The 27,623-nt window shown below is 33.5% G+C and overlaps 1 protein-coding gene across 2 annotated transcripts; it reads right to left on the bottom strand.

The window, feature by feature from the left end:
* Positions 1-10,460: 10,460 nt before the first annotated feature.
* LOC131649669 (uncharacterized) lies at positions 10,461-18,724 on the bottom strand. 2 transcript variants are annotated; one of them, XM_058919421.1, is made up of 8 exons: positions 18,407-18,720; positions 18,224-18,305; positions 18,011-18,136; positions 17,340-17,498; positions 15,317-15,435; positions 14,665-14,856; positions 14,083-14,173; positions 10,461-10,799 (listed from the first exon to the last, which is right to left on the bottom strand). In XM_058919421.1, the coding sequence occupies exons 1-8, from the start codon at positions 18,565-18,567 to the stop codon at positions 10,719-10,721; spliced, it is 1,011 nt and encodes a 336-aa protein (XP_058775404.1). In that variant the 5' UTR covers positions 18,568-18,720; the 3' UTR covers positions 10,461-10,718. The 2 variants fall into 2 exon arrangements, 1 of the variants encoding a protein (XP_058775404.1); XR_009298240.1 differs by lacking the exon at positions 10,461-10,799 and having other exon boundaries at positions 14,595-14,856; positions 18,407-18,724.
* Positions 18,725-27,623: the final 8,899 nt, after the last annotated feature.

The following is a 27,623-nucleotide window of genomic DNA, read 5'->3' as shown; positions in this document are numbered from 1 at the left end:
ATGTTTCTCGCTTTCCAATCGTATGCATATTTCTTTTCATCTTCAGCATTCCAAGTATCTTCTGGTTTTGGAACAACTGCACCAGCTGCATTTGTCATAGTGATCTGAAATGGACCATTGACAATAGCTGTCCAGATGTTCCTATCAATTGCATTGATATGGACACACATACAATCCTTCCAATAGCCGTAGTTTTCTCCGTTGAAAACTGGAGCTCTATTATGAGCCCCTTTAGGTCCAGAAGCCATCTTTCCAATAAGTGTTTCACGTAGCACGGAATAAACCAGAGCTCTTGATGCCACTTGTTAGACGCTGGCCTAAGGATCTAGAGGGGGGGGTGAATAGATCTCTCTAAGTTTTTAAGGATTTTTCTACTGACTTGAGCGAAAGCGGTTCTGAATCGACTTGCGTCTATTCTGGACCGCTATTGCAAAGATCGTACGTGTTTCAAAACCAAGGAATAAGTGGAATTGATGGTGAAGTAATATGATAGCTAACCAATACGTTTAACAACTGAAATCCAATTAACTTCTAGATTGACAACTTTGATTTGCAATGCAGTAAGATTGGATCAAGCAAAAACACAAACACTTGGTGCTTATAACCAATTATGAACAGAAAGTAAAAGAGAAAGTAAAAGCGACAAGAACACGATATTTGTTTAGGCAGTTCGTCGATCGTCCTCGCTACGACTACGTCTGCCCCCAATTCCAAATTGAAATTGGGTAATCTTTCATTAATGTTGAAAGTAGTATATACAAAGAAGATAACAAAGCGATAAACGATAAACCAATTATGTCGATCCTTTGAATCTTCTTCCCCCTTAATCTTGAGCCAGATCAAGGTTATCCAAGAGCTTCACTTTGATTCCCTTCTGCAGTGTCTTGATTCCTTGAACTCCCCGTTCCTCAATCGTTACACTCAGCCGAATCCTCAATGAACGCCTCTTGATAAAAACCCCCAAGAACCACCCGTCGTGGAGGACAAAACCCGCAGATTTTATTCACCAACAAACCCCACAGACCTTCACCCACTAGGAATCTTCAATTCCGTTCCATGGACGTTATCGAACTCATCACTAACCCGCAACGCAAGAATGATTATGTGTAATTGTGTTGGAGATGATGAAGAACGAAGATGAGAAGCGTTTGTGTATCTTTCAGTCGTTGGTGTTGATTGAATAGTTACCCTTGCACAATATATATGATTGCATAACAGTTAGAACCAAGAAAAACTGATTTTTGAACTTTCTTGATCAGTTAGGTCGACCACTTGTAGTGCTTAGGTCGACCTAACAGAGCTTGCAGAATTTTTCTCCCAGTTAGGTCGACCTGTTGAAGGAGTAGGTCGACCAGAATCCTTTTCTGATGCATTCTGGAGACTTTTTCACAGATCAGGTCGACCTAGTTGCCATGTAGGTCGACCTAACAGACTGATGTGAAGATTTCTTCATTTTGAGTCGACCTAAATGGTCTGTGAGTCGACCTAGCAGAGGTATATGGATTTTCCTTCATTTTAGGTCGACCTAGGTTGATAGTAGGTCGACCTAACTGCTGATTTTCTGCATTTTTCATGTCCAGCTTGTGTTGAGTCGACTTATATGCCAAGAGGATCACCTTGTGCTTGCTTTCATGAGTGATCAAGTTTCTCCTTGTTATTTGAATGCTCATTTGAGTTTGCCATAAATCAAAAACATCTTTGAGTGTAATCTTGTATTCACAATTTTATGCATTCCAAACACACCCAAACCATACCAGTACGAACCTAGAGAAATAGAATGCACAAACAACACAAAATACGTCTCATAATACACCAATTACACATCAATTGAGACCATAACAACGCAGACATCATAGATTCAAACATAGAGATCAAACATCCTACAATTGACTCAATCCCTAAACCTATCATATGACTCAATCGATCCGAATTCCACATCTATTCAGTATTATCAACCCCTAACCCTATAATAGATGATAATCAGATAAGTCCCCCCTTACCTTAGACAAATTTCTTGATTCTTGGTCTCTCCCTCTACCGTTCTCCTTCACGTTCCTCGTTCCTCAGACTTCTGTTCTTTCACGTTCTTTCTTTCTTCCCAATTCCAATTATTTTATGAAAATAATAATAATATTAGTAAAGGGCCTTCCTATATCACACCCCCCCCCCTTTTACTATTTCTCACATGGCCCAAATGCCATAAACCATTATTTATTTATTATTTTCACAAAATCCTTAATAATTCTAATTATTAATTCAATATTCTTGATTAAATTAATATTAAAATTATACGGGCGTTACACATAACACTTCCAATCTTTTGCTTGCATCTTGCCAAAATATCGTTATTTTGAGCATTAAATTATGGCACTTATTGAATTATTTTGTTGGAATATAGTAAATAACTCTCAACTTGTATGTAAATATTTTATATTTCGATATCGTGTAATTGTTGTGTATAGTTGCATTATCATATAAATATCATTGAGTTTGATTATTTTTAGCTCATTTATATGTATTAAAGCAACGATATTATGTCATTTTTATATAGAGCATTTAATAAGCTTTCCAATGCTTCAAACCGTGCATAAATCAGAGTTACGGTTCAAAAGTCATGGCGAAAACAAAATCTGACATTTTTCGCATTACAATAGAGTGCGCTTTGTGGGATCTGCAGCCGCTAAGCGTGATTTTACTTTCCAACACACTATATTTACATTTTTTTTATTTCTAGGGTTATGGTTTGGGTATTTTTTTAGTCCCAACACCATCACAACCATTTTTTTAGTAGAATAGCTTAGAAAATAACATTTGGAGCTTGCATATTGGTGAATCAGAGATGGGTTTTCACGAATCGTCTTGACAACGCGAGGAGTGTCAGTTTATTTCTCTTCCTCTATCTATGTATTTCTCTATTTGTTGGGTTTTGTTTGTAAAGCTTGCTTTAACAATCAATCTTGATGTCTTCCTTAATCTTTTTACTTTATGTTTGGATTTGTGTTATTATAGACATACACCTCACAAATCTTGATTGAGGATGGATATATATTAGTTTCTATATGCTAGAGATAGGTTTAGATCTAATAATCACTGTGGGTATCGAAGCTTAATGTTTTTGTGTTTGAGTTTCGCGCAAGACATCGTCGACGCGAGAATACGGTTGTTCTCGTAACTTTGTGTTAGACATAACCTTGGTTGTGATACGTCTCGTAGGTGTTGCTGAAATGGAAACTAGTTGTGGAGCTATATTATCGTTCATCCCCAATTGACAACGAAGGAAAGATATGATTAAACAAGTATGAGATGAAGAATGGTGAAAAATCAACTTTTATGTGGAGTACATTTCATCGTTACAAAACAAAAGGTTCGACTGAGGTGGAAGTGAAAGTTGCAAGATCGATCAAGGATATTCTAAAGATGCTAAAACGTCCTCAACCATCACTTGATGATAAACTGTAATGTTAGATTTACGTTAACGATTATTTATGTAATGTTACATTTTTAATGTGTGTCATAACAATAATTGATATTAATTTATGTTAGTTTTCTGCATCTGTTTCTGTTTCTAATTTTTAGGCATTGTTCTAAAAATACAGTTCCATATTTTTTCTAAGACTTTGGTGCATCCGAAAATGTACTTATGAATTTAAGTCAATTTGTGTTTATCACAAGGGTATAGAAGCACCAGTAAGAGTGAGAAAAGTAATGCCCTTCATGTTTTAGAAATTTTATGACTTGTCTCATTGTTTCTATTGGATTGCTTGTGCATTGTTTGTGTGGGTCATGACAAGTTAGCAGGGAGAACATAATCGAAGAGAAAATATAGAGAATTTAATTTACGACCCTCAAAATTAAACATGTCACCCCCCCCCCCCATATTTTCTTAATACCAACCCATATTTTCTTAATACCAAAAATATCCCTTGTTAAAAAAGAACAACTTTTTCGAACAAAATTTTCGGTAAGTTACAATTATTTTTGGAAATTTCAAAATCTACCATTTTATACCAGAAATTTAGTTGAAGGGTGAAATTTTCAGTAGTGTATTGGCTCAAAGATTTATTAAGATCAAGATTTTGCCGACAATTTTATAGGGTTGTGATTTCACCGACAATTTTGTGTGGTCTAGAATGAATCAAAAGTTGTATAAATAGGGGCATATGTTATAAAGAAAGATATCTCAAAAAATGTTTCTTCCTCAATTTCTGATTAAGGCAGAAGTGTATTTCAACAGAGACAATCCTCCTGTAGAGTTCAAGCTTCCGGATGACGCCACATCTCTCGTCAACTTGACAGACAAATTGAATGAATTGTTGTCTGATACTGATGATAGAAGGGAGAGAACGATTGAGTTTCATGAAGATTAGATTTATAGTAATGAAAGGGTGGAATACAACTTGATTGAGTTGAAGACCGATGAAGATGTGACGGCCATGTAAAAACCATTTCGCCGTAGGATAACTAAGGGGCCGATTGAGTTTTATGCGCATATTTCAAGATTTATCGACAACATAATCAATATGCTGAAACGTCCAGAATCATCTGGTAGTACCTTGGTTTTCATGTATAGTTATTTAAAATTTTATGTTTGTTGTATTGTCTACTATCTACCCAATACTAATAAATTGACCAAAGTGACTATTTCACCCTTCTATCCAAAAAAACTTCCCCTTGCAAAAGGATGTTACGGTAATTAACAAATTCAAAAATACATCTGGCCAAACGTGCGGTTTGCATAAGTACTTTTCCATCCAACCAAACACACAACTTTTCTCATTCTCTTTCTCATTACATTGTCTTTTCTCTCTCTCTCTCTCTCTCCCGTAGACTCTTCTCCCTATTTTCCCCTCAAACCCTAAAAATCAGCCGCCGGCAACGACAAGCTTTCACCATGGTTCATCCGTGAAACAACATCAAAACTGACCTTCCTCTTCACTCCACACAACCGTTAAACCGAAAAACCCTTCCATTGTTTCTTCCAAAACCGAATCTATATCATACCGCACAAAGCAGATCCAAACCGTGAGTTTATCTCAATTTTGTAACAGATTCGCAATACACTTTCACAACCAGTGCAGACTCTGGTTTTGTCCATTTTGCGAGGATTTTCTGTTCAGTTTTTGCGAGGATTTTCTGTTCAGTTTTTGCGAGGCTTACTGCCTGCTTCATTGAGTTTGAAGTCTGTAAACTTTTGTTCATATTTGTGATTTTTATTGTCTCAAAAATCTTTTCTTGCATTGTGTTTCTGTAAAATTTAATACTTGTCTTATGTTTTCATTCAAACATTCCTCAGTTTGGTATTCAATAACCTATTCATCGAAAAAGATGTTGTTGTTACTGTTTTTTTAACTGTTTTACATGTTTTTTTTCTTCTGGAATCCTGATGTTGTTACTGTTTTTTCTTATTCTGATTTTAGGGTTTATGTTAGGAAGCAAGATGCAGAGCAATGGCTAGAAATTGAAGAAAAGGTCTTACAAAAATTTGGGTTTGTTTCTTTTCACCATCTCATCTTGCCACCAACACTGTTTTTGCTCTTCTGTAGGTCTTCATCTTAGTTTCGTTAAAGTTAATTTGGTGTTTTTGAAACTTCGGTTCTTGGCAGACATGATAAAATGATAATTTATTGTTTTCCAGGTTTATTTAACATGATAAAATGCTTCTGATGTTCGAAACTGCCATTGTGTTTGCACTTTTCAAAGTGTTGGATGAAGGAAGGCATTCAAAACTTGAGGTAATTTAATGTATGGTTTGAGTGATTTAGTTTGTTTCTGAATGGTAGAATTATTCAAATGGTTTTAAATGATTTAGTTTGTTTATGATTTTTGGCCCTTTTGCTTTCAAGCTAAACCTAAATTCCTTCATCTGAATTTAAATTAACCTGTGTGTTCAGGTCTTTGTCACCCTGATGTCAAAGATGCTTTGAGAGTATGTACTATGTAGTGAAGTCGGTGTTAAGGTAATGTATATGTGTCATATGTTTGATTAGTATATATTTTTCTATTGTTTGTCACCTAGACATTCTAACACACTCATGATTTGTTATTCATAACCACATAGTATTAATGAATAAAATCAATTGCTTAGATTACTTGCTTTACTCAATAGGTTACCCAAAAGTGTCTGTTATATGATTCAAACAGTTTAATCCCTATTATTGGGAGTGAATTCACTTTGTTTACAAATATCTTTTGTGCTAAATAGTAGCTATATGTATCAGCTTTTTACTCAGACAGATTGAAACAATTGGAACACAAGAATTTGGTTCAATTATACAAACAAATTGTTCAAATTCTTCTACTCTATTTTACAATAAAAATGGTACATTTTTTATCCCATTAAATAGGTGGAACTAAATAAAAGCAAACAGAACATCTGGCCTGCTCCTAATTGAATACCAACCGTATGGCACAGCCGCATAAGGGCAGAATTAAATAGAACTACCTCTTTTATTCTTTTTTGTTTTCTGTCTTCTTTGCCACATATTTGGGTGAAATCAAACAGTACCTGTTTTTAAACGTTTTGTTCTTATAGTTATGCTTTGAATGTCATATGTTTTCTTTTGTCCTGATCTAACCTATATATTAGTTTATTACTAAATGCTATCTTATTTTAATTTTTGGAAAGCAACTTTGGTAAGTCGGGAGATTTTTCAATGTGCAAGACTTTTTTGGTGTCTTTCTTTGGCTGCCATGTGTATGGTTGAATTAATCAAATTTTTCCTGTCTTTTTTTGGGTGACCATGTGCATGGTTGTGAGATTAATTCTTCAATGTGGAGATTAGGTATAAGTTTCTCTTGAGTTGCAATTCCAGAATTAGAACTTTCAAATTTCCTTCATTACAGTTAATGTTGGTGTCGCGGTCTACATCTATTGTCACCGACTCACCAGTCATTTAAATTGGGCTTAAGGGTTTATTTTAGTTTTTCTCTTTTATTTGAAGTTTTTGATAAAAGCTTTCTTAGGAAGATTTGATTACAAGCTCTTTTAAACACAAAATAAGGTAGTCTAAATAGCTTGCCAATAAGGGTCAGTTTTACCTGGCAGGATGCTTAAGATTGAACAAGTAACTCAAGAGTTCGACTGTTATTCTGAAATTTCATCTTATTTACTTTATTTAATATATTTTGCTGTAATACTCTATTAACTCCACATGAACAGTCTTTTATTTATAGAAATTATAAATGTCGCATTTTGTTTGCTTGACAACCATTTTTAGGCATGTCGAGGAAGTGACACCATTTTTTTGACAATTTTTTAGTTCGACTTGGAGCTTCGGCAACAGCTTTCTTTCACAAATTACAAAAAGGTATACCACCATGGGTTCTTCATAAGGGTTTGTTATGATATGGAATATTAAATAATTAGAGTAGTTAAGAGTTTGTTAGGTAGTCACGTGTCGATATAGCCATTTGGCGCGTGCTCTAATCCTTTTCAATGTTTGAGCCAGAGAGACATATTCTTTAACTGCAAACAAGGATTTCTATACTTTTGCGATAGATGTCGTTGATGATTCCACCGATGAAGAAGAGTACAGGGAACTATGGGTGAGAAATTTTCTCACCACTCTTATATTTTCTTTGCATTTGTATCTTTCTCATACATATAAGTATCTTTCTCAAGAAGTTTCTCAGTGAAGTGTGACAGAATGGGGGTAGGGCCAGCAGCACTATATTCGCTTAGTAAGAGATTGAGCAAGTTTGTGCCATTATTAACCTTAACAATCACATTGTTATTTCACTTATACTATAATTTATCTAGCTAACTTACTTCTTTTTTCACTGTCAGATAGCATATAGCTTCTAACTTGCCGCCAACCACAAGCTGGTATTTGTAAACTTAAAAATTTGAAGGCGAACCAGACAGAGGCTGCACATTCACTGCAAACCAGGGGTAACAAAGATGAGCAAACATCCATTATAGTAATAATATATTAATAAATCTATTCACCCTCAAAAAAGCTTGTGAGAGGTTGTTTCAAACTTTCCAACAAGAAAAGTCCACGACAGATTTCAAGCCTTAGCATGTTCATAGTTGATTTTAATTTTTTTTCTAGATAGTAATATCATTCAAAAGCTCAAGTTAAGCCCAAAGAAGAGATACATAGGTGATTGTAATTATATTAATATTATTATCATTTGTCATTCTAGACAATTTTTTCAGATAGTAATTATATTAATATTATTATCATTTGTCATTCTAGACAATTTTTTCAGATAGTAATTATATTAATATTATTATCACTTGTCATTCTAAATAATTTTGCATCACTTTTGATCACATATAGTTTATGGTATATAGGTGATTGTTTAATTATGATGTCAACTAGCTATAGCTATATTTGAGGTATGACAGGGATATTTTTTTAAAGATATAATTGGTATTTGAACGTCAATTTAAATTTTTGTTGGTAGCATGAAAGTATACACAACTCTTTCAAACGTTTCTTTATTCTTTTAAAAGGTTTTCTCATCTATAAGCTGATAGTGAGAAGTTACTTCCACCTTTTAAGTATAGCCTATAAATAGACTTCACTTTTAATCAATCAAGTTAATCAAGTTAAGAGTTTTATGCAATTTGTATTTTGGAGAGGTTGTACCTTTTCGTTGAAGACCATAAATATTTGTTGTAAACACATTATTTGAGTGTATTCCAAATTGATTAGGGATAGTATTCAATTTTAGTAATTTTAGTAGCGTAACCATATCAACCATCTTTTATAATTAGTATTTTAAAATGTAATAATTTAATATTTTTTATTATCATATTTTTTGTTTATTATCATTGAAATTACTATTTAATTTATTTTTTAAATTCAATAAAATTAAAAATGTATTTTATCAAATTGAATAATAATACAAGTAAATTTTATCTTACGGGTCACTATCAAATTATTACCTTTATTTGAAGATAAAAATTTTATTTTCAAATGTCAATTTTTTTTCTTTCTCATGTCACAAATTTTTTATTATTATTTAATACAATTAAATTTATATAGTAATTATTTATTTTACAATTATGTAATTCTATTTAAATTCACACGTGTATCTAAATACATCATTTATCAAGTTTACCATTATATTTTGTATAATCATATTATTTATTGTAATATTTTGATTTCATAATTTTTCATCATATTACATGAGAGAATAAATTATAACCATTAGAATATGTATTAACAATCAAAATCGAATAATTTCATAATTTAAAGTTTCAAACTTCTTTTCTTCACATTTTTCGTGTCGTTTAAAAAATACTACACCAAAAATAATGCACACGGGCGACAGCACGGGTCTCTGACTAGTTTTATATTATGTTCATGTTCGAATCAAAACATGTAATCGCAAAAAATATTATGCAATAAAAAGTACTATAATAAGTAGTATGAGTCACAATATACAAAAAAAAAATACAACTATCAAATTAAAAATCTAAATAGGCCCCCACGAACTATGTGTGTTAGCTGAGATAGTTATATAAAAATCTCACCATTCGGGTTTACCAAACCCATGAGGTTATCCACAATAACAGCAATTAACTTGAGGCATTCTTAGTAATCTGTGTTTGGTCGAGGTGGTGGCGGCGACATGTCGTCAGTTTGTACCTCAGCCTCAGAAACCTCAGCATCGAAAGATCCTAAAGTAGGTGGTATGATGCGAGGGTTTGAAATTTCCGAAATTTTTCAAAAAAATTTGGACTATCGAAAATATCAAAATTTCCGATAACATAATCTTAAAAAAAACCCTAAATTTTTTTAAATTTCCAATAAGAAATACCGGAATTTTCACAATTTCAGATAATTTCTCCCGGAAATTCTGAAATTTCCGTGAAAATCTTCCAAAAATTCTCACTTTTTCGGTATTTTACTTATCTTATCTGAAGAATTTCCGGTATGAACTTGAAATTTCCAGCATCGTCCTGGAGATTTGAAATTTTCAGTTGATGTGCATGAATTTCAAAAATGGTGGAAACTTTGAGTAGGACTATTATGGTCTTTTCCTTCTATTTGGGAGGTAGGTGTTAGGATCAATTCTGGAGGTGGTAAATTAAAAATGCCATTTATTTTTGAACAATTTTATTTTATAAATAAATCATTCACGGAAGGAGTATATCTTAATGAATAACTCCACCAATCTCTAACACACTTTTCAACATACTCTTTTGGTCATTAAATTTATAAAATCGTGTAATCTACCAAATTTACATGAAACTCACGTGATCTGATGTAATTCCTGTGAATTTTGATCAATAAAAGAGAGTGTGTTAGAAAGTGTGTTAAACAGTGTCTTACTAATACTCCTCATTAATAATGAATAACAAATATATTTAACTTACTTTTGCTATGATAGTTACTGGTGCTGTAATTGTTTTTTTGGTGTTTGCTTTGTTTTTCACAGTATATTTAGTTTATGCCTTGCAAGCAGTATAATCGAGTTCTTGTCAATTACTAAACGATTTGCAGTGAAGGTTTGGTAAACAGACTGCTATAGATTGAGTTAGCCAGTTTGATAACAGTTCAGTTTGTTCAGCATACATCTGCAGTTTCAGTTCTTTCACTTTAGACATGGCTCGGAAACATAAAACGAGTGAACCAAACAAGATCAGTTTGGTGTGAGCAAACTATTTGGATCTCCTTCCAAAACTGAAGGATGAATAAACCTAGTCCCACAATTGTGAGTGGAGAAAATGGAGAGGGAACAGGAGCAAGAAATCCACAGATTTAATTTGAGGGAATTTCGACTGGAATTCCTGGGGTAGGCTCTATAACCTTCGCACCTGGTAATTCTTTTGATAGAAGCTCCTGCATTGATAACCATTTGAAGATAGAATCACTTAGCAATGCATACAACCCAAAAGATAGACTTAGCAGTGATAATTACATAAGCTATTTAGGCATAAGCTATTATATAGTCGTAAGTTGTTCTCATAATCGTAAGTTGTTCTCATAAGTTAAAAACAACTTATACACATTTTTAAGCTCTCACAAAGACTTGGGAAAGCCACATGTGCCTATTGATTCCTCTGCCATGGTCTCTCAGAAGATTAACCATGGTCAGTCTCACAAGCAAGGAAAACACTGTCCTGATTGTGGCCATTACAACTCACAAGCAAGGAAAACACTGTCCTGATTGTGGCCATTACAACGAAATCGAATGCACAATTGATAGGTGGTGTTTCCTAAGGCTATGTTTAAGGCTATGTTTGAGAGTTTGGAAGGGAGAGGAAGGGAAGGGAGGGCTTCGAAAATTGATTTTTTTTTTTTAAATATAGAAAAAAATTTAACATTTTTTGAAAAACAGATTTTGTTTAGAATGATAAAATAAAGTTTATCATTAATTTATTTTTACTTTTTTAAATACTATAACAAAAATTATAATTGAACATTTTGTCAAAGCCCTCCAAAACCTTTCTTTAATATAAATTTTGAGTTCCCTAAATTAGGAGGTTTATGGTGTTTTGGAAAAAACCAAACCCTCCAAACTAAAATCTTTCTATTCTTTTCCCCCAATCCTTCCTATTTTTCAAAGTCCTCCCCCTCCCTTCCCCTCCAAACTCCCAAACATAGCCTAAATGATCACCCTGATACAACCAAACCATCATGCACAAATTTTTCCACTTGTTCCTTTTATTTCCATTACGCCGTTATTTGATCCTCAAGCACCACCAACTATATTTGCTGACCTCAACTAGTTATAATAAGGAGGTTTAGGCCTCAAATTTCACTGCCACTGTTACGACACACTGCTTATTTTCTTGATCCATCGGTCCATGATTACAGGACATCAATTACATAACTAGTAATAAGTCCCTTTTCTCCACTATTTATTCACCCTCTCTCAATAGGGTTAATAGACCTCAAACAGTCCCATTGACCTGGTAATGTCAATCCCTTTCCCTAATTTGCACTTCAAGTAGTATAGAATACTTGGTGGAGTACTTAAGTGGCTTGTATCTTTACCTACAACAATTAGTTTTTAAGGGAGAGTTCCGCAAGTGCTTGGTTGCTTATTAAGTTACAAAAGAGGAAACTTTAAAACCCAGATTGCTATCAGAAATTAACCACAATCAAGTTTCTCTCTCTTAGGGAAGCAAGCTAGATGTAAGTATTTAATGCTGCTCAATCTAGTTGACGATGGAATGGAAGAACAGGAAAGCTAAGTATAGAGAAGTATGAAAAGATTCATAGCCTAAGGATTCCTCCAAAGTACTCAGAGATAGAAAGAGAGCCAAGAAACCACCAAAAATCACCAACGGGTGCTGTTTATTAGAGAAGTGAGAAAGCTAGAAATCTGTGAAGGAAAGGCTTCCTTTCAAGCACACAAATGGACAAACTACAAATGGTTAACCGCAATAGACTTTTAATTCTGGCAGTGCACATTCTGTGTTCATGTTGGAAGCACTTAAGAAATTGACACCATGGCCTGATGGAGACTGTTCAAGTAGTTTCTCTATCGTAGCCCACGTTAATTACGAAATCAAAATCATATTTATATGATTCTGATTGTATAGCTATTAGTATGTGTTAAGAGTCTCACATCGGACAATATATAGCCTGAAGATGTGCTTATAAGTGGGGTGCAATCCTCACCCTACAAATCAGTTTTGTAGGGGTTAGTTAGGCACATGTTAAGAAATGTGGTGGACATAACTTAGGCTCAACCATATTGCTTAACATGGTATCAAGTCCTGGTTTTTAACGGAACTATGGTGCAAACGCAATTCCAAACAAAAATATGGTGTTCATAAATGACAATGGCCATGGATATTTAATTTCAGCCCTAGAGTCTTTCCTTAAGACCCATGAAACTGTATACAAGAGTTCATGTGTAGATACCCCTCATCAAAATGGGGTCGCATAAAGGAAAAACAAGCACCTATTGAAAAGTAACAAGATCTATCTTGCTATACACAAATGTACCAAAACACTTATGGGGAGAGGTTGTCCTTTCAGCCACCTATCTCATAAATAGGATGCTTTCCTGTATCCTCAACTTCGACACACCTTACTCTACAAACCTTTTTCCCAACCAGTAAAATTATCAACTCAATCCCAATTAAAATATTTGGATGTTTAGCCCATGTTCACCATAGAATTCCAATTTTTGGATTTTGAGATGGTTGAACCTACCCTTGAAATTGCACCAGCAAAGCCAGTAAATTTTGCACCAGTAGAACCAAAAAATCTCATACCAACTAAACCAAAAAATTCCACATTAGCTGAACCAGAAAATCCCACAAAACCATCTCAAATTGTCCTTGAAGCGGCACAAGAAGCTGGATGGAAAGATTACACTAGGAGGAAGAAAAACAAACATCTAGTAGAGTCAAACATTACTTCGGGGCAAAGTCATGAATCTGACCAGGCTCTAGAAAATGGAATCTCCTCAGAACTTGTTCATACGATTTATTGCTCCTAATTCAAAACTTATTCATACGAATTTAAGTAACAGTTATGTACTTATGTTGTTCCTATTGCATTAAGAAAAGGGAAGAGAACTTGCACTCAACATCCCATTGAAAGATTTGTGTCATATGAGAAATTATCACAAAAATACAAGACATTTGTAGCAACACTTGACAACATAAATATTCAAGAGGCACTTCAACAAACTGAGTCAACAACAGCTGTAACAGAAGAGGTCAAAGTATTGATTAAAAATAACACATGGCAAATTACTGTTCTACTAGAAGGGAAGAAGCAAGTTGGATGTTAGTGCTTAGTGGATAGACTCAATCAAATACAATGTTGATGGAGCATAAACCGATACAAGGCTCAATTAGTAGAAAATGGTTTCACCCAATCATATGGCATAGACTAAGAAAAGATATTTCCTCTAGTGGCAAAACTTAACTCAGTACGAGTCATACTATTCGTAGCTGCAAACTTAGATTGGCCGCTACACCATACAAGGCCAATCAGATCATTCTAAGTAAAACACTTCTTGGAAGGGAAGGTAAATTTATTCATTGTATGTTAATAATATTGTTATCACATGAGATGATCATCAAATCAAACACTTAAAAGAACTCTCGGTTAGAGCCTTTGACGTGAAAGACTTGTACATAGTTGGGAGAAATCTAACCTTGAATGATTCTATTGTTCCTTCTGACTGAATTATGCTTGCAAGAGGCCCTTTGCCATCTAAATCCCCATTTTTCATTGCCACAACGAACCTGTCAAATACGAAAAATAACACCTAACATATTATACATAGAAAACTATGAAATACAATCACATTTCTAACCAAAAACTTTTACATTAAAAAAGGGGTCAAAATCACCAAAATGTTCAAATGTATTATTCCAAATAAACCGGAATATTATAGGGAAAATAACCAAAAATGGATTCTAGGAAAAATATTTTCAATTGAGGAACAACTAACCATTTAACTTTTTTTAATAAACCATTTGACTAGTTAATGATACAAAGAGTGGCTAAGGGTAGTAGACACTATTTGAAGTAACTAATGACTTCAATGGTTAAAATGATCCTTAATTGAAATATTTTGACCAAAACTTATTTCCTTCCCCAAAAGTTTCTATTTGCAGATAAAATTTTTCACATTTTAGTATTTTTCGAGAATGCTTTTTGGACCTTTGACAAGGGCACATTTGAATTGAATCGTGTTTCTTTGTGATTTTTACAGTAATTACAAAAGCTTTACTTGGCTTGAAGAAGCTTTGCAAGTTTCACTGCATCTTCTTGTCCTGAAACCAATGTAAACTTGGGCAATAACTGTTTTACGACCGGTGTGATCACAATATCTGCTCTTTCCTTTTCAATGAAGCGATGATTATACACACAGTGAGGTTCATAGTAAAGAGACAATTGCACCTGTGAAGATGTAACAAGATACCTACAACATATGCAGCACAAAACCATTAATTCTTGTTCAATAGAATTTAAATTAATTTGTATCTATATATAAAGGGCATACCAACTTTTGGTGTGACTTTCACCTTCCAAATTCCAATTTTAACCTTCACTTAACCTACTATATTTATAATTTTATCATTCTTTAGCCAATCAAATAATTGAATTTTCTTATGTGTATAAATAAAGGGGTTACTAACAATTGATGTAACTCTATTTTATTCCACCTTTACCCTTTATTGAAACTATTTTATTTACAATTTTGCTCTTTTTTACCCAATCAAAAGTGGGAAAATAAGGGAAAGAAAAATGAGAGACTTAAACAAGTAGACAAACAGGCACTAATGTGCCTGTATGCGAGCTAGTAACAAATAAGATGGATATAAACTGGAGACTAACATGCATAAGAGAAAAATATGCCAGAAAACTTCAACAGTATTTACCCATTTTCAGGACGTTGCCAAGGTGGTCCAAGAACTGGTCCTGCTGTAGCCTTAATCCTAATCTTAGAACCATCTTTTGTTTCAATTTCAGAGCTTTGTCCAGGTTCTATATATGTAACCTGAAAATATGTGAAACTAGGTGAAAAAAACTTAAGTAGATGCTTGCTAACTGTTGACAGAGTATATTGATGAGCAGAACTTAAATGTGGTGTTCAGTCAACAAAACCAAAATGAAGTAAAAGAGTACAACTAAATTATAGAAACTGGTCTAAACAAATGAATAACTGAATACTGACGATACTTCAGTTATTAAATCTATGTTTAGGAACTTCGAACCAGTTCAAAGGGAACCAGAGCCAGTCCAGTCAGGTGTTTGGATCAGTTCTGCATTTAGACATTATGCCATTGAACCACGGCTCAACTGCACAAACCGTTGGCAAGTTCGTTGACCCAGTTCCTTTGGTCACTCGCATATGCTCCTAAAAAAATAAAAAAATAAACTTGTGGTAGGGAGACCCGATATCAAAACCCAGGGTGTCCAAGGAAGCCTCGCCAACCACCGGACCAGCTAATGCTTTTGTTGAATTTGCCAGCATTTATATGATAAGTCTTCTTTTATTTGCATAATGATATGTTAATAATATTAACATTAATATTAACATTGCTTGAGAATAGGATTTTAGTATTGAGTGACTTCAGAGATTAGCTCTCAGCTCGATACAACTTATAGTGAAAACAGCACAAAGAGAATCCCTTAATTAAGCGTACAAATTGTAGGTATCAGGTGTGTCATATATGTAAGTTATTCTTGGTCCACGGAGAGCCTTTGTGAATATGTCTACCAATTGGTCATTAGAACCAACAAATGAAGTAGCAGCCTCACCGGACACAATCTTTTCACGATTATCTCTACCATGACATGTTGTCTAATAAGAATAATGAACCAGAGAAGACTTAATGGATTGTCATAGAAGATTGTGAGGTCAGTGTCTCACGTAGGGTCGTGTGTTTTGGGCTGTTAATAGGACAGTTTCGTATGCGACTGAAACGGCTAGAGTTTTCACACTCATGGCAGGCCCAATGAATGTGAGATCTGTACCATTTTAGAATAGAGTTTTGGTATTGATTGACTTGAGATATTAGCTCTCTGATTGATATTATTTATATTGTAGTACAAAGAATTTTTTTTATTAAGGGAATAAATAGGACTAAATCAATCCTAATAAAAGAATAATTACATACAAGGAATATCTTAATAGTAAAGAATCAAATTAGTGCATACAATCAACATTCAACTTGTAGAAAATAAACTGATCGGGTTAACAATCATGCAGCTCAACTGGTAACTCACTTGCCCGACCAGTGATCTGGAACTTTGACCAAGTCGAACATCGGCCCGAGTTTTTAAACAGGGCTTCTAATGGAGAAAATATTTTATATATAAATATAGAAATACAATTAGAGAGAAGATAATAGAAGGGTAATGGTAGTAACCAACTATTAATTAGATAGTCTAGCATCTCCCAACCATAATAGTTAAAATCCCCATTTAAATCGTAAAATCCCATGATTTTGCGATTATGCTTGTCCTCAACGATTAAGAGTATACACACAATCCTATTTTGGTAGGATCTGGTAGAATCCTCCTCGGTTAACCGTTGAATAGTATAATCTTACGATCTTTGGACGTTTACGGAATTATACATATGAATGAATTTAAATTTATGTAAACATTTGTAGTGTGATTTAAGGTTTTAATTATCTTACTCGTGAACTATGCTTATGAATTTAAATTTTTACAAAAGTATTTCAAGTGACTAAGGTTTTCTGTGTTGTACTAATGCTATTTTATATGCATATACATGAATTTATATGTGATGTTACCTAAAGAGAAGGTTACAATGAAATTGACAAAGATAAATCTTCACTTCCAGTGCATCATTCAAATTTAAATACTTAATACACAAACACAGCTTCAACAATCAAACAGAAGACGGAATATCAAATGAATTTACATACTTACATTTCTGAAAAGAGGGTCCAGTAAGGTCTTGGCATTAGGAGTTGCTATAACTCTAGTATTTGGAAATTTCTGAGAAAAAGGGTTTAGGGTCTTCAAATGGCAGTGATCATCAAGGCTTTGAGTAATGAGCAAGCAATCAATTTCAGGAAGATCACTGAGCTGCACTATAGAAGCATACATGTTATAGCAAGATCATGAATTTCCACATCATGTAGTAATAAACTTTAGATAGCAGGTGAGTTCGAGTTCGAGTCGTGACATGAGACGCAAAATAAACTTTAAAAAATAAAAATTCTAACATTTAAAATAAATTTCATAACTTAAAATTCTATAAGACTAAATTGAAATAAATACTCCTAGATTTAACACATAAAAGACTTGAATTATTAATTATAGTATGGTCAATTGTTATTAAACACTAATTATTGATGAATTATTTGATTGGCTTTTGTCTCTGAATGGACTCTGATGGGTTAGACCATTCATTTAAGTCCAATGAGGTCCTCAGTGGTTTAATTATCTAAGCGTTGCCCCATTATACGATTAACAAACCCTAGACGACAATGAGGATAAATTGTATCTAACTATTATCAATTCAATTTCAGTTTAAAATCCTTCAATACATTCACAAAAATAAGTAAGACATCGCATGATGAAAAGGCAAAAGATACCTGGAAATTCTTTAAGAATTTCTTAGAAGCATCATATAGCCAAGGAATTCCAAAATCCAAGTTACCAACCAAAATTGGATCAACCAATAAATTAGCTCCACACACATTCCACAGCCAACTATTTCCCTAAACACAAAAGAACCAAATCCATGTCAAAGGAGCATGAAAATGAAGAGAGAAAAAAAGTGAAAGTGGAAGAACCCTAAAACTCACCTCTAAATATGTGAGTTTATAGGAATCAGTTACAGATAAATTGGATACAAGTGTGTTGTCAGGAGAAGCGCTACAACCCAATCTGGTAATAAACACAATACAACACAAGCTTTGTTTGATTAATGCTGGAATTCTAAATACTGATTATGAAGCAAGTGAAGAGTAATAGTTATAGAAACTGACTTGGAAATTTTGGAGTTTAATCCAGTGGAAATTGAAGTGGAAAGATTTGGGATAAAACGGTTAAAACCTGGAGATGAGAAAACAGGGTTGAAAGAGTGTGTTCTTTTAATGGGGTGAGAGATTTTGTTGAGAATAAGAGAATTGCAGTGTAAGGTGGCCATGGATGATTTACACACTAAACTCAACTGTATCAGCTTAATGTCATGTCATCCACTCAAATGACTCAATCCTTATTCTCTAGTGGATTGGTGGTATTGAATTTTCTGAATTTGGAGGGAATGGAAACATAATTAGTGAGGCCCTTTTAGGCATGTACATCTTCGTACTTTATTGATTTTGTCCGAAAATAAATAAATGGCTCATGTGATTTTAGATGTATTTAGAGATGCGTATTCAAACACTGAAAATGATATTTTTTGAGTTTTCAAATGTGTGGGTGTGTACTCTATCGAATGAAATAAGTATTTTCCCAAAACAATTACATTACATTAAAAATGTTAGAACTCAATGATACTCTCTGCGTTTTTTATTATAAGTCGTTTTGAAAAAAAAATTGTATTTAAATATAAGTCGTTTTACAATTTCAATGAATAATTAATGTTATTTTTCCTATTATATTCTTAAATATTTATTATTCTCTTCTTTCAATTATATAAATTTAGAGTGAAGATCCATTTTGGTCCCTCATAAATATTATACGAGTCAAATTAGTCCCTCACAAAAAAATTGACCCAACTTAATCCCTTACAAAATTTAACCGGGTCATATTAGTCCTTCTGCTAATATTTTTCTCAAATCGGTTTTTTCCTACTTCTAAACCGGTTCTTTACATACTTTTAAACCGTGACTTGACTGACACGTTGGATTCTTTTATTTTTTAAATACTAAATTAATTTTTATTTTTAATTTCATTTTTAAACGGTTATCAATGAATAATATCAAAAAAGCCAAAATTATTTCTTATAAAGTAATTTTTAAATAAGTAATTTTCATAATTTCTACTAATATTAACAAATTTTATACATAAATTTTTATCTATGAGGTCTCAAATCCAAGTCTCTTCAAGTTAAATGATTTTCACTTTACAACTAGATAAATCAATTTCTATCGTTAATAAAGTGACTATCATTTACAACTAGAAAAATCAATTTCTATTGTTAGTAAAGTGACTATTATTTACAACAAGACAAATCAATTTCTATTGTTAGTAAAGTGATTATCATTTACAACTAGATAAATCAACTTCTATTGTTAATAAAGTGATTATCATTTACAACTAAACAAATCAATTTCTACGGTTAGTAAAATGACTATCAATAACAACTAGACAAATCAATTTTTATAGTTAGTAAAGTGACTATCATTTACAAATAGACAAATCAATTTCTATTTTATTAAATTGCCTGTCATTTAAGATTAACCACATGGGTCTGGGTTCAACTCCTTATAAGAAACAAGTTTGACTTTTTTATATTATTAATTTATAATTGTTTAAAAATGAAATTAAAAATAAAAATTTAAAAAATGAAAATAAAATAAAATCCAACGTGGCAATCCAGTCACGGTTTAAAACTAGAAAAAAAACCGGTTTAAAAAAAATATTAACAGAAGGACTTATATGATCCGGTTAAATTTTATAAGGGATTAATTTGAATCTATTTTATTGTGAAGGATTAATTTGACTCGTGTAATATTTGTGAGGGACCAAAATAGGTCTTCACTCATAAATTTATCTTCTACATGTCATTAATGAAGGATAATTTTGTAAAAACCTTCATAATTTATCATTTTCATACAACAATTATTATTTTTCTTAATCTGTGTGAAAAGTCTAAAACGACTTATAATAAAAAACTGAGTTTTGTAGATCAATAAACATGATTTTTAAAAAATTAATTTTAGCCATAATTAGTCCCAGATCCCTTAATTTAATTTAATGCTTTATTTTGACTAATTAACTAAATAAACATTACATACATTACATATTGATAAATAATTAATAAATTTATAAAATTACTATAAATAATTAATAACTAACTAACTTTATTTTAGATGTATTATATTTATTTATTTAAGAACAGAGGTATTAATACTTACTCTAAAACTAAAATTATTATATAAATAAATTTGACCATATAGAGAATGTAACAGTGACAAATGAGTAAGTCTCCTATGTTTAGGTTCGTCTTATAAAAATCTGATAAAAATGATGCGGACATAGTTCACAACACAAGCTTAAAATATGTCTGCTCCACCCTATAAAAGAATAAAGGCAAGGTAAGGCTAAACTATAATTAGGGGTGTTCAAATTCAAGTCGATCTAAATAAAAATGCTAATTAGTCCAAAAAAACCAAACATTGCAAAAAAACAAAATATTATTGAATGTGTTTGAATGTCGTGTTGTAGAAACTACTCGACTCAGATCGAATTTTATATCGATTTTTCAAAACTAATCCAAACCAAATTGAATCGCATGTATATATTTTTATACTTATTTATTTTTATTAATAGGATATATTGTGTTAATATTTTATTTTTTTAATATTATTTAATATTTTAGTTTAATCTATCTATCTATTTATGTTATTTTATTTGTTTCAACTATAATCGATCAATCTCACTTTTTAATATTAATTTTTAATATATAATATATTATATATTATGTAAAATATATTTTTATTAAAATTTTAAAATCTTAACAAAAAATACAATTTATGATTTGGATGTTCAAAAGCTGATCTAAATTAAAATGAATAAAATTGAATGAGTTTTTACATCAAAACAAATATAAACCGCACCACGAACACTTTTACATGCGATCACTGATAAAAATAAAAGGGCGCAGAAGATCATATATTAAAATGTATAAATCTAAAACCTTCCAAAAAAAAGTGTGGATAAAAGATGAAGGATAGAAAAACACTTAGAAAGGGGGGGTTTGAATAAGTGTAGTCTAAAAACTTGAACGATAAAAACAATATGCACAGTTATTTTTATCCTGGTTCGTTGTTAACTAAACTACTCCAGTCCACCCCCACGGAGTGATTTACCTCACCTGAGGATTTAATCCACTAATCGCAACAGATTACAATGGTTTTCCACTTAGTCCGCGACTAAGTCTTCTAGAGTATCCTGATCACAACCTGATCACTCCAGGAACAAATGCTTAGACACAAGCTAAGACTTTCTTAGAGTATCCTGACCACCACATGATCACTCTAATTACAACTGCTTAGACACAAGCTAAGACTTCCTAGAGTATCCTGATCAACACTTGATCACTCTAGTTACTTACAAATTAATGTAATCAATTAAGAGTATTACAAATGCTTCTGAAAAGCTATAATCACAACGGTGATATTTCTCTTAACGTTTAAGCTTAATCTCACTAATATATTACAACAGCAATGTAGTGAGCTTTGATGAAGATGAAGTTTCTGAGCTTTGAGTTTGAACAACGTTTCAGCAAGTTTTTTAGAATTGGTTCTTTCAAAATCGTCAACCTTGCTTCTCATCAGAACTTCATATTTGTAGGCACTTGAGAAGATGACCGTTGGGAGCATTTAATGCTTTGCGTGTCCGTACAGCTTTGCATTTAATGTTTCACGCTTTTGTCAACTACCTCGAGCCTTGTTCACGCTGTGTCTACTGACGTTGCCTTTAATAGCTTCCAACGTTCCTTTTGTCAGTCAGCGTAGCCTGCCACTTGTACTTTCTTCTGATCTGATGTTTGTGAATAAAATATTTGAATATCATCAGAGTCAAACAGCTTGGTGCCTAGCATCTTCTTGTCTTCTGACCTTGAAGTGCTTCTGAGCGTGATACCATGAGAACTTCAGTGCTTCTGCTTCTGATCTCAAGTTCTTCTGATGCTTCCATAGACCCATGTTCTGATTATGCCTTGACCATCTTCTGATGTCTTGCCAGACCATGTTCTGATGTTGCATGCTGAACCTTCTGAGACAAAGCTTCTGAGCGCTGATTTGTGCATACTCTTTATGTATTTCCTGAAATGGAAATTGAAATGTATTAGAGTACCACATTATCTCACACAAAATTCATATCCTTGTTATCATCAAAACTAAGAATATTGATCAGAACAAATCTTGTTCTAACAATCTCCCCCTTTTTGATGATGACAAAAACATATATAAATGATATGAATTTGCGATCAGAAAGAGCAGACGGCTAAAGACAAATTACACAGCTATAGCATAAGCATGTGAATATGTCTCCCCCTGAGATTAACAATCTCCCCTTGAGATGAATAATCTCCCCCTGAAATAAATACTCGAAGAACTTTAATAATAAAAGACTTCCCTGATTATTTCGGTAGAGACGATCACATAAGCTTCTGTCTTCTGATAATTCATAGCTTCTGACTTCTGCTTCCATTGGACAGCTTCAGAACTTGAATTTCTTTAGATCCCTAGAACACTCACAGCTTCTGATTCCTGCTTCCATTTAGGACAGCTTCAGAACTTGAATTTCTTTGATCTTCAGAACATTCACAGCTTCTGATTCCTGCTTCCATTTAGGACAGCTTCAGAACTTGAATTTCTTTGATCTTCAGAACATTCACAGCTTCTGATTCATGCTTCCATTTAGGACAGCTTCAGAACTTGAGTTTTCTGGATCTTTAGAACATTCACAGCTTCTGATTTCTGCTTCCCTCGGATAGCTTCAGAGCTTTGAATTTCTTCTTACATCACTTCATGCTAGATTGTATCAGAACATTGTTGAATGTACCAGAGCATCATCAGAGCATCTCTACATCCTGAAATGTTACAGAACAAAACTAAACGACAAAAGTCAGCATGAATGAGTTAGAACATAAAATGTGTATCAGAACACAAAATATGTATCAGAGCCATATAAGCCATATAGAATATATCAGATCCAATAGACAATGTATCAGAGCAAATAGACAATGATTTGGATAATATTCTATTATCAGAATTTCTGATCATTATTCCTTCTTGCTTCTGATTCTGAAGCTTCCTAGCACTCAGCTTGCTTCAAGAATCCAATAGCTAAATTCATTTTGTTGCTTCATCATCTCGTTGCTTCTTATGTTGATCTTGAATCTTCGATTCCTGCAACAACACAACTTAAAAACATAGAACTTTGCAAGTTCTGTTAGTAAATGTGGAGCCTTTTTACTCGGTAACTGATAATATTAATCAGATCATTTATCATATATTTTCTCCCCCTTTTTGTCATAACATCAAAAAGCATAAAAGATTCAGAGGTAAAGCAAGAGACAAAAGGAAAGAAACATAAATAACTTTTCATTGATTTCAACAAGAAGGATTACAAAAGATGTATGCAGAAAACAGATGCAACAAGGAAAGAAAACTACAAAGACTTAAGAACTACAACCCTAGCTTAGACATAATCCTAGCTAACATATCATGAATCCCTGCGGTGTTCTTGCTCTTGCTTGGTCATCAAATCTTGAAACTCTGCATGCTTGAGCAGCTCCCAGAGAAAGAAGTAAATGAATACAAAGGAGGAACTGAGAACAGTTCACCAGGAGAGAGCGTATTCTCATATGAGCTTTCCCTTAACATAGAAGTTAAGTCCTTATTGGAACCTAACTTCATCCAATATTTTAAGAAAGTCTTCTTCCTTTGGACAAAAGTTAATAACAGCATCAAGGAAGAGATCTGACTTGAGAAAAAAACTTGGAATGCCATCCCGAGATATATTTCTCATCCTGTAACTGATTAACCCTTCCATCTGTTCTATTCAAATAGATCGTCCACTTTTGAGACTTAGTTTCTTCAACAGGTTTAAAGTTTTGATGAAGGGAACTGGGCGAAGGATTCATGATGAATGCTAGATCGATGAAGAATGAACTAGGGTTATCGCAAAAGATATTCATAGAAAAGTGAGAGAAAGAGAGAGGGAGCGCAAAGATTGATTGAAGAATGCAAAGAAATGGAGAAATAAATAGAGGGAATGTGGGGAAGGAAAACGTTCTAGGGAAGGGAAACGTTTGACAGATATAAAAACGTAAAGGACAATAAAAGAGATGATGAATGGCATTTAATGTTACATGACGTGAGGAGAGATAATAATGACAAAAGAAGTGATTTGCACAGTTACCTAAGTAGACGTCCCCTCAACTGCACGCACGCTTGTCCAGAAATAGTGAACACATGTTTACCATCTGGATAGCCAGTTACAACTGTTTTGCTTTTAAAGAGATTCTGAATCAACTTAGACAATGAAACGTTAGTAATAACTGAATCACAATTTCTAATTGATTTCAATCAGAACTTCTTATAAAAAAAAATCCAATTTCATTTCAGAAGATACTCATACATAAGATCTTCTCATCTTCTCATTCTGGGAATAAATCCATACTGATATTCTTCAGAATGAACTTAAACCTATCTTCAGCAAGGGGTTTTGTAAAGATATCAGCCCATTGATGGTCTGTATCCACAAGGTTTAAAGATATAACACCCTTCTGAACATAGTCCCTTATGAAATGATGTTTAATCTCAATATGTTTAGCTTTTGAATGTAAAATAGGATTCTTAGATAAACATATAGCAGAAGTATTATCATAGAAAATAGGAATGTTACTCTCATATATCTGATAATCTTCCAGCTGACTTCTCATCCAGAGCATTTGTGTGCTACAACCAGCAGCAGCAACATATTCTGCTTCTGTTGTTGAGAGGGCAATAGTAGCTTGCTTCTTGCTGTACCATGAGATCAGATGACTTCCAAGAAATTGACAACTTCCAGAAGTGCTCTTTCTTTCTATTCTATCTCCAGCATAGTCAGCATCACAGAATCTTACTAAGTTGTAGTCTTTAGATCTTCTGTAAACTAAACCAACATTAGTAGTACCTTTCAGATACCTTAGAATTCTTTTAACCGCTGTTAAATGAGATTCTCTTGGATCTGATTGGAATCGAGCACACAAACAAACACTAAAGAGAATGTCAGGTCTAGAAGCAGTTAGATATAAAAGAGATCCAATCATACCTCTGTACAACTTCTGATCTACCTTCTTACTTACCTCATCCTTACCCAGTACACATGTTGGATGCATAGGAGTTTTGGCTTCTTTGCTTTCAGAAAGATTAAACTTCTTCAGAAGTTCTTTCACATACTTCGTTTGATGAACATAGGTTCCATCGGAAGTTTGGTTGATTTGAATCCCAAGGAAATACTTGAGTTCTGAAGGATAGAAAAACACTTAGAAAGGGGGGGTTTGAATAAGTGTAGCATTAAAAACTTGACAGATAAAAATAAATTGCACAGTTATTTTTATCCTGGTTCGTTGTTAACTAAACTACTCCAGTCCACCCCCGCAGAGATGATTTACCTCAACTGAGGATTTAATCCACTAATCGCACGGATTACAATGGTTCTCCACTTAGTCAGCAACTAAGTCTTCCAGAGTCTACTGATCACACACTGATCACTCCAGGAACAACTGCTTAGATACCCTCTAAGACTTTTCTAGAGTCTACTGATCCACACGATCACTCTAGTTACAACTGCTTAGTTCACTCCTAAGACTTTCCTAGAGTATTCTGATCCACACGATCACTCTAGTTCCTTACAACTTAATGTAATCAATTCTAAGAGTTTACAAATGCTTCTTAAAAGCGATAATCACAACTGTGATATTTCTCTTAACGTTTAAGCTTAATCTCACTAAAATATAACAACAGCAATGTAGTGAGCTTTGATGAAGATGAAGATTTTGAGCTTTGATTTGAACAGCGTTTCAGCAAGTTAATTTGAATTGTTTTGTTCAGGATCGTTAACCTTGCTTCTCATCAGAACTTCATATTTATAGGCATTGGAGAAGATGACCGTTGAGTGCACCGTTGAGTGCATTTAATGCTTTGCGTGTTCCGTACAGCATCGCATTTAATGTTATACGCTTTTGTCAACTACCTCGAGCCTTGTTCACGCTGTGTCTACTGACGTAGCCTAGAATAGCTTTTAACGTTCCTTTTGTCAGTCAGCGTAGCTTGCCACTTGTACTTTCTTCTGATCTGATGTTTGTGAATACAACGTTTGAATATCATCAGAGTCAAACAGCTTGGTGCATAGCATCTTCTGATCTTCTGACCTTGAAGTGCTTCTGAGCGTGATACCATCAGAACTTCAGTGCTTCTGTTCTCTTGTTCTTCTGATGCTTCCATAGACCCATGTTCTGATTCTGCTTCGACCATCTTCTGATGTCTTGCCAGACCATGTTCTGATGTTGCATGCTGAACCCTTTGAGACAAAGCTTCTGAGCGCTGAATTATGCGTACTCTTTATACATATTTCCTGAAAGGGAAATTGCAATGGATTAGAGTACCATATTATCTTAAGCAAAATTCATATTATTGTTATCATCAAAACTAAGATAATTGATCAGAACAAATCTTGTTCTAACAATCTCCCCCTTTTTGATGATGACAAAAACATATATAAATGATATGAATTTGCGATCAGAAAGAATAAACGGCAAAAGACAAATTACACAGCTATAGCATAAGCATATGAATATGTCTCCCCCTGAGATTAACAATCTCCCCCTGAGATAAATAATCTCCCCCTGAAATAAATACTCGAAGAACTTTAATAAAAGACTTCCCTGATTATTTCGGTAGAGACGATCATATAAGCTTCTTGTCTTCAGAGAATTCATAGCTTCTGACTTCTGCTTCCATAGGACAGCTTCAGAACTAGAATTTCTTTAGATCCCTAGAACACTCACAGCTTCTGATTCCTGCTTCCATCTAGGACAGCTTCAGAACTTGAATTTCTTTGATCTTCTGAACATTCACAGCTTCTGACTTCTGCTTCCATCTAGGACAGCTTCAGAACTTGAATTTCTTTGATCTTCTGAACATTCACAGCTTCTGATTTCTGCTTCCATTTAGGACAGCTTCAGAACTTGAGTTTTCTGGATCTTTAGAACCTTCGCAGCTTCTGATTTCTGCTTCCCTCGGATAGCTTCAGAGCTTTGAATTTCTTTCAACATCACTTCATGCTAGATTTGTATCAGAACATTGTTGAATGTACCAGAGCATCATCTGAGCATCTCTACATCCTGAAATGTTACAGAACAAAAAACTAAACGACAAAAGTCAGCATGAACGAGTTAGAACATAAAATGTATATTTGAACACATGATATGTATCAGAGCCATATAGGCTAAAATAATGTATCAGAGCAAATAGAATTTGT

The sequence above is a fragment of the Vicia villosa genome, linkage group LG2 (assembly GCF_029867415.1).
Source record: "Vicia villosa cultivar HV-30 ecotype Madison, WI linkage group LG2, Vvil1.0, whole genome shotgun sequence".
NCBI lineage: Eukaryota > Viridiplantae > Streptophyta > Magnoliopsida > Fabales > Fabaceae > Vicia > Vicia villosa.
Note: the sequence above shows the minus strand (reverse complement) of the source record. Positions and strands in the feature narration are given on the sequence as shown.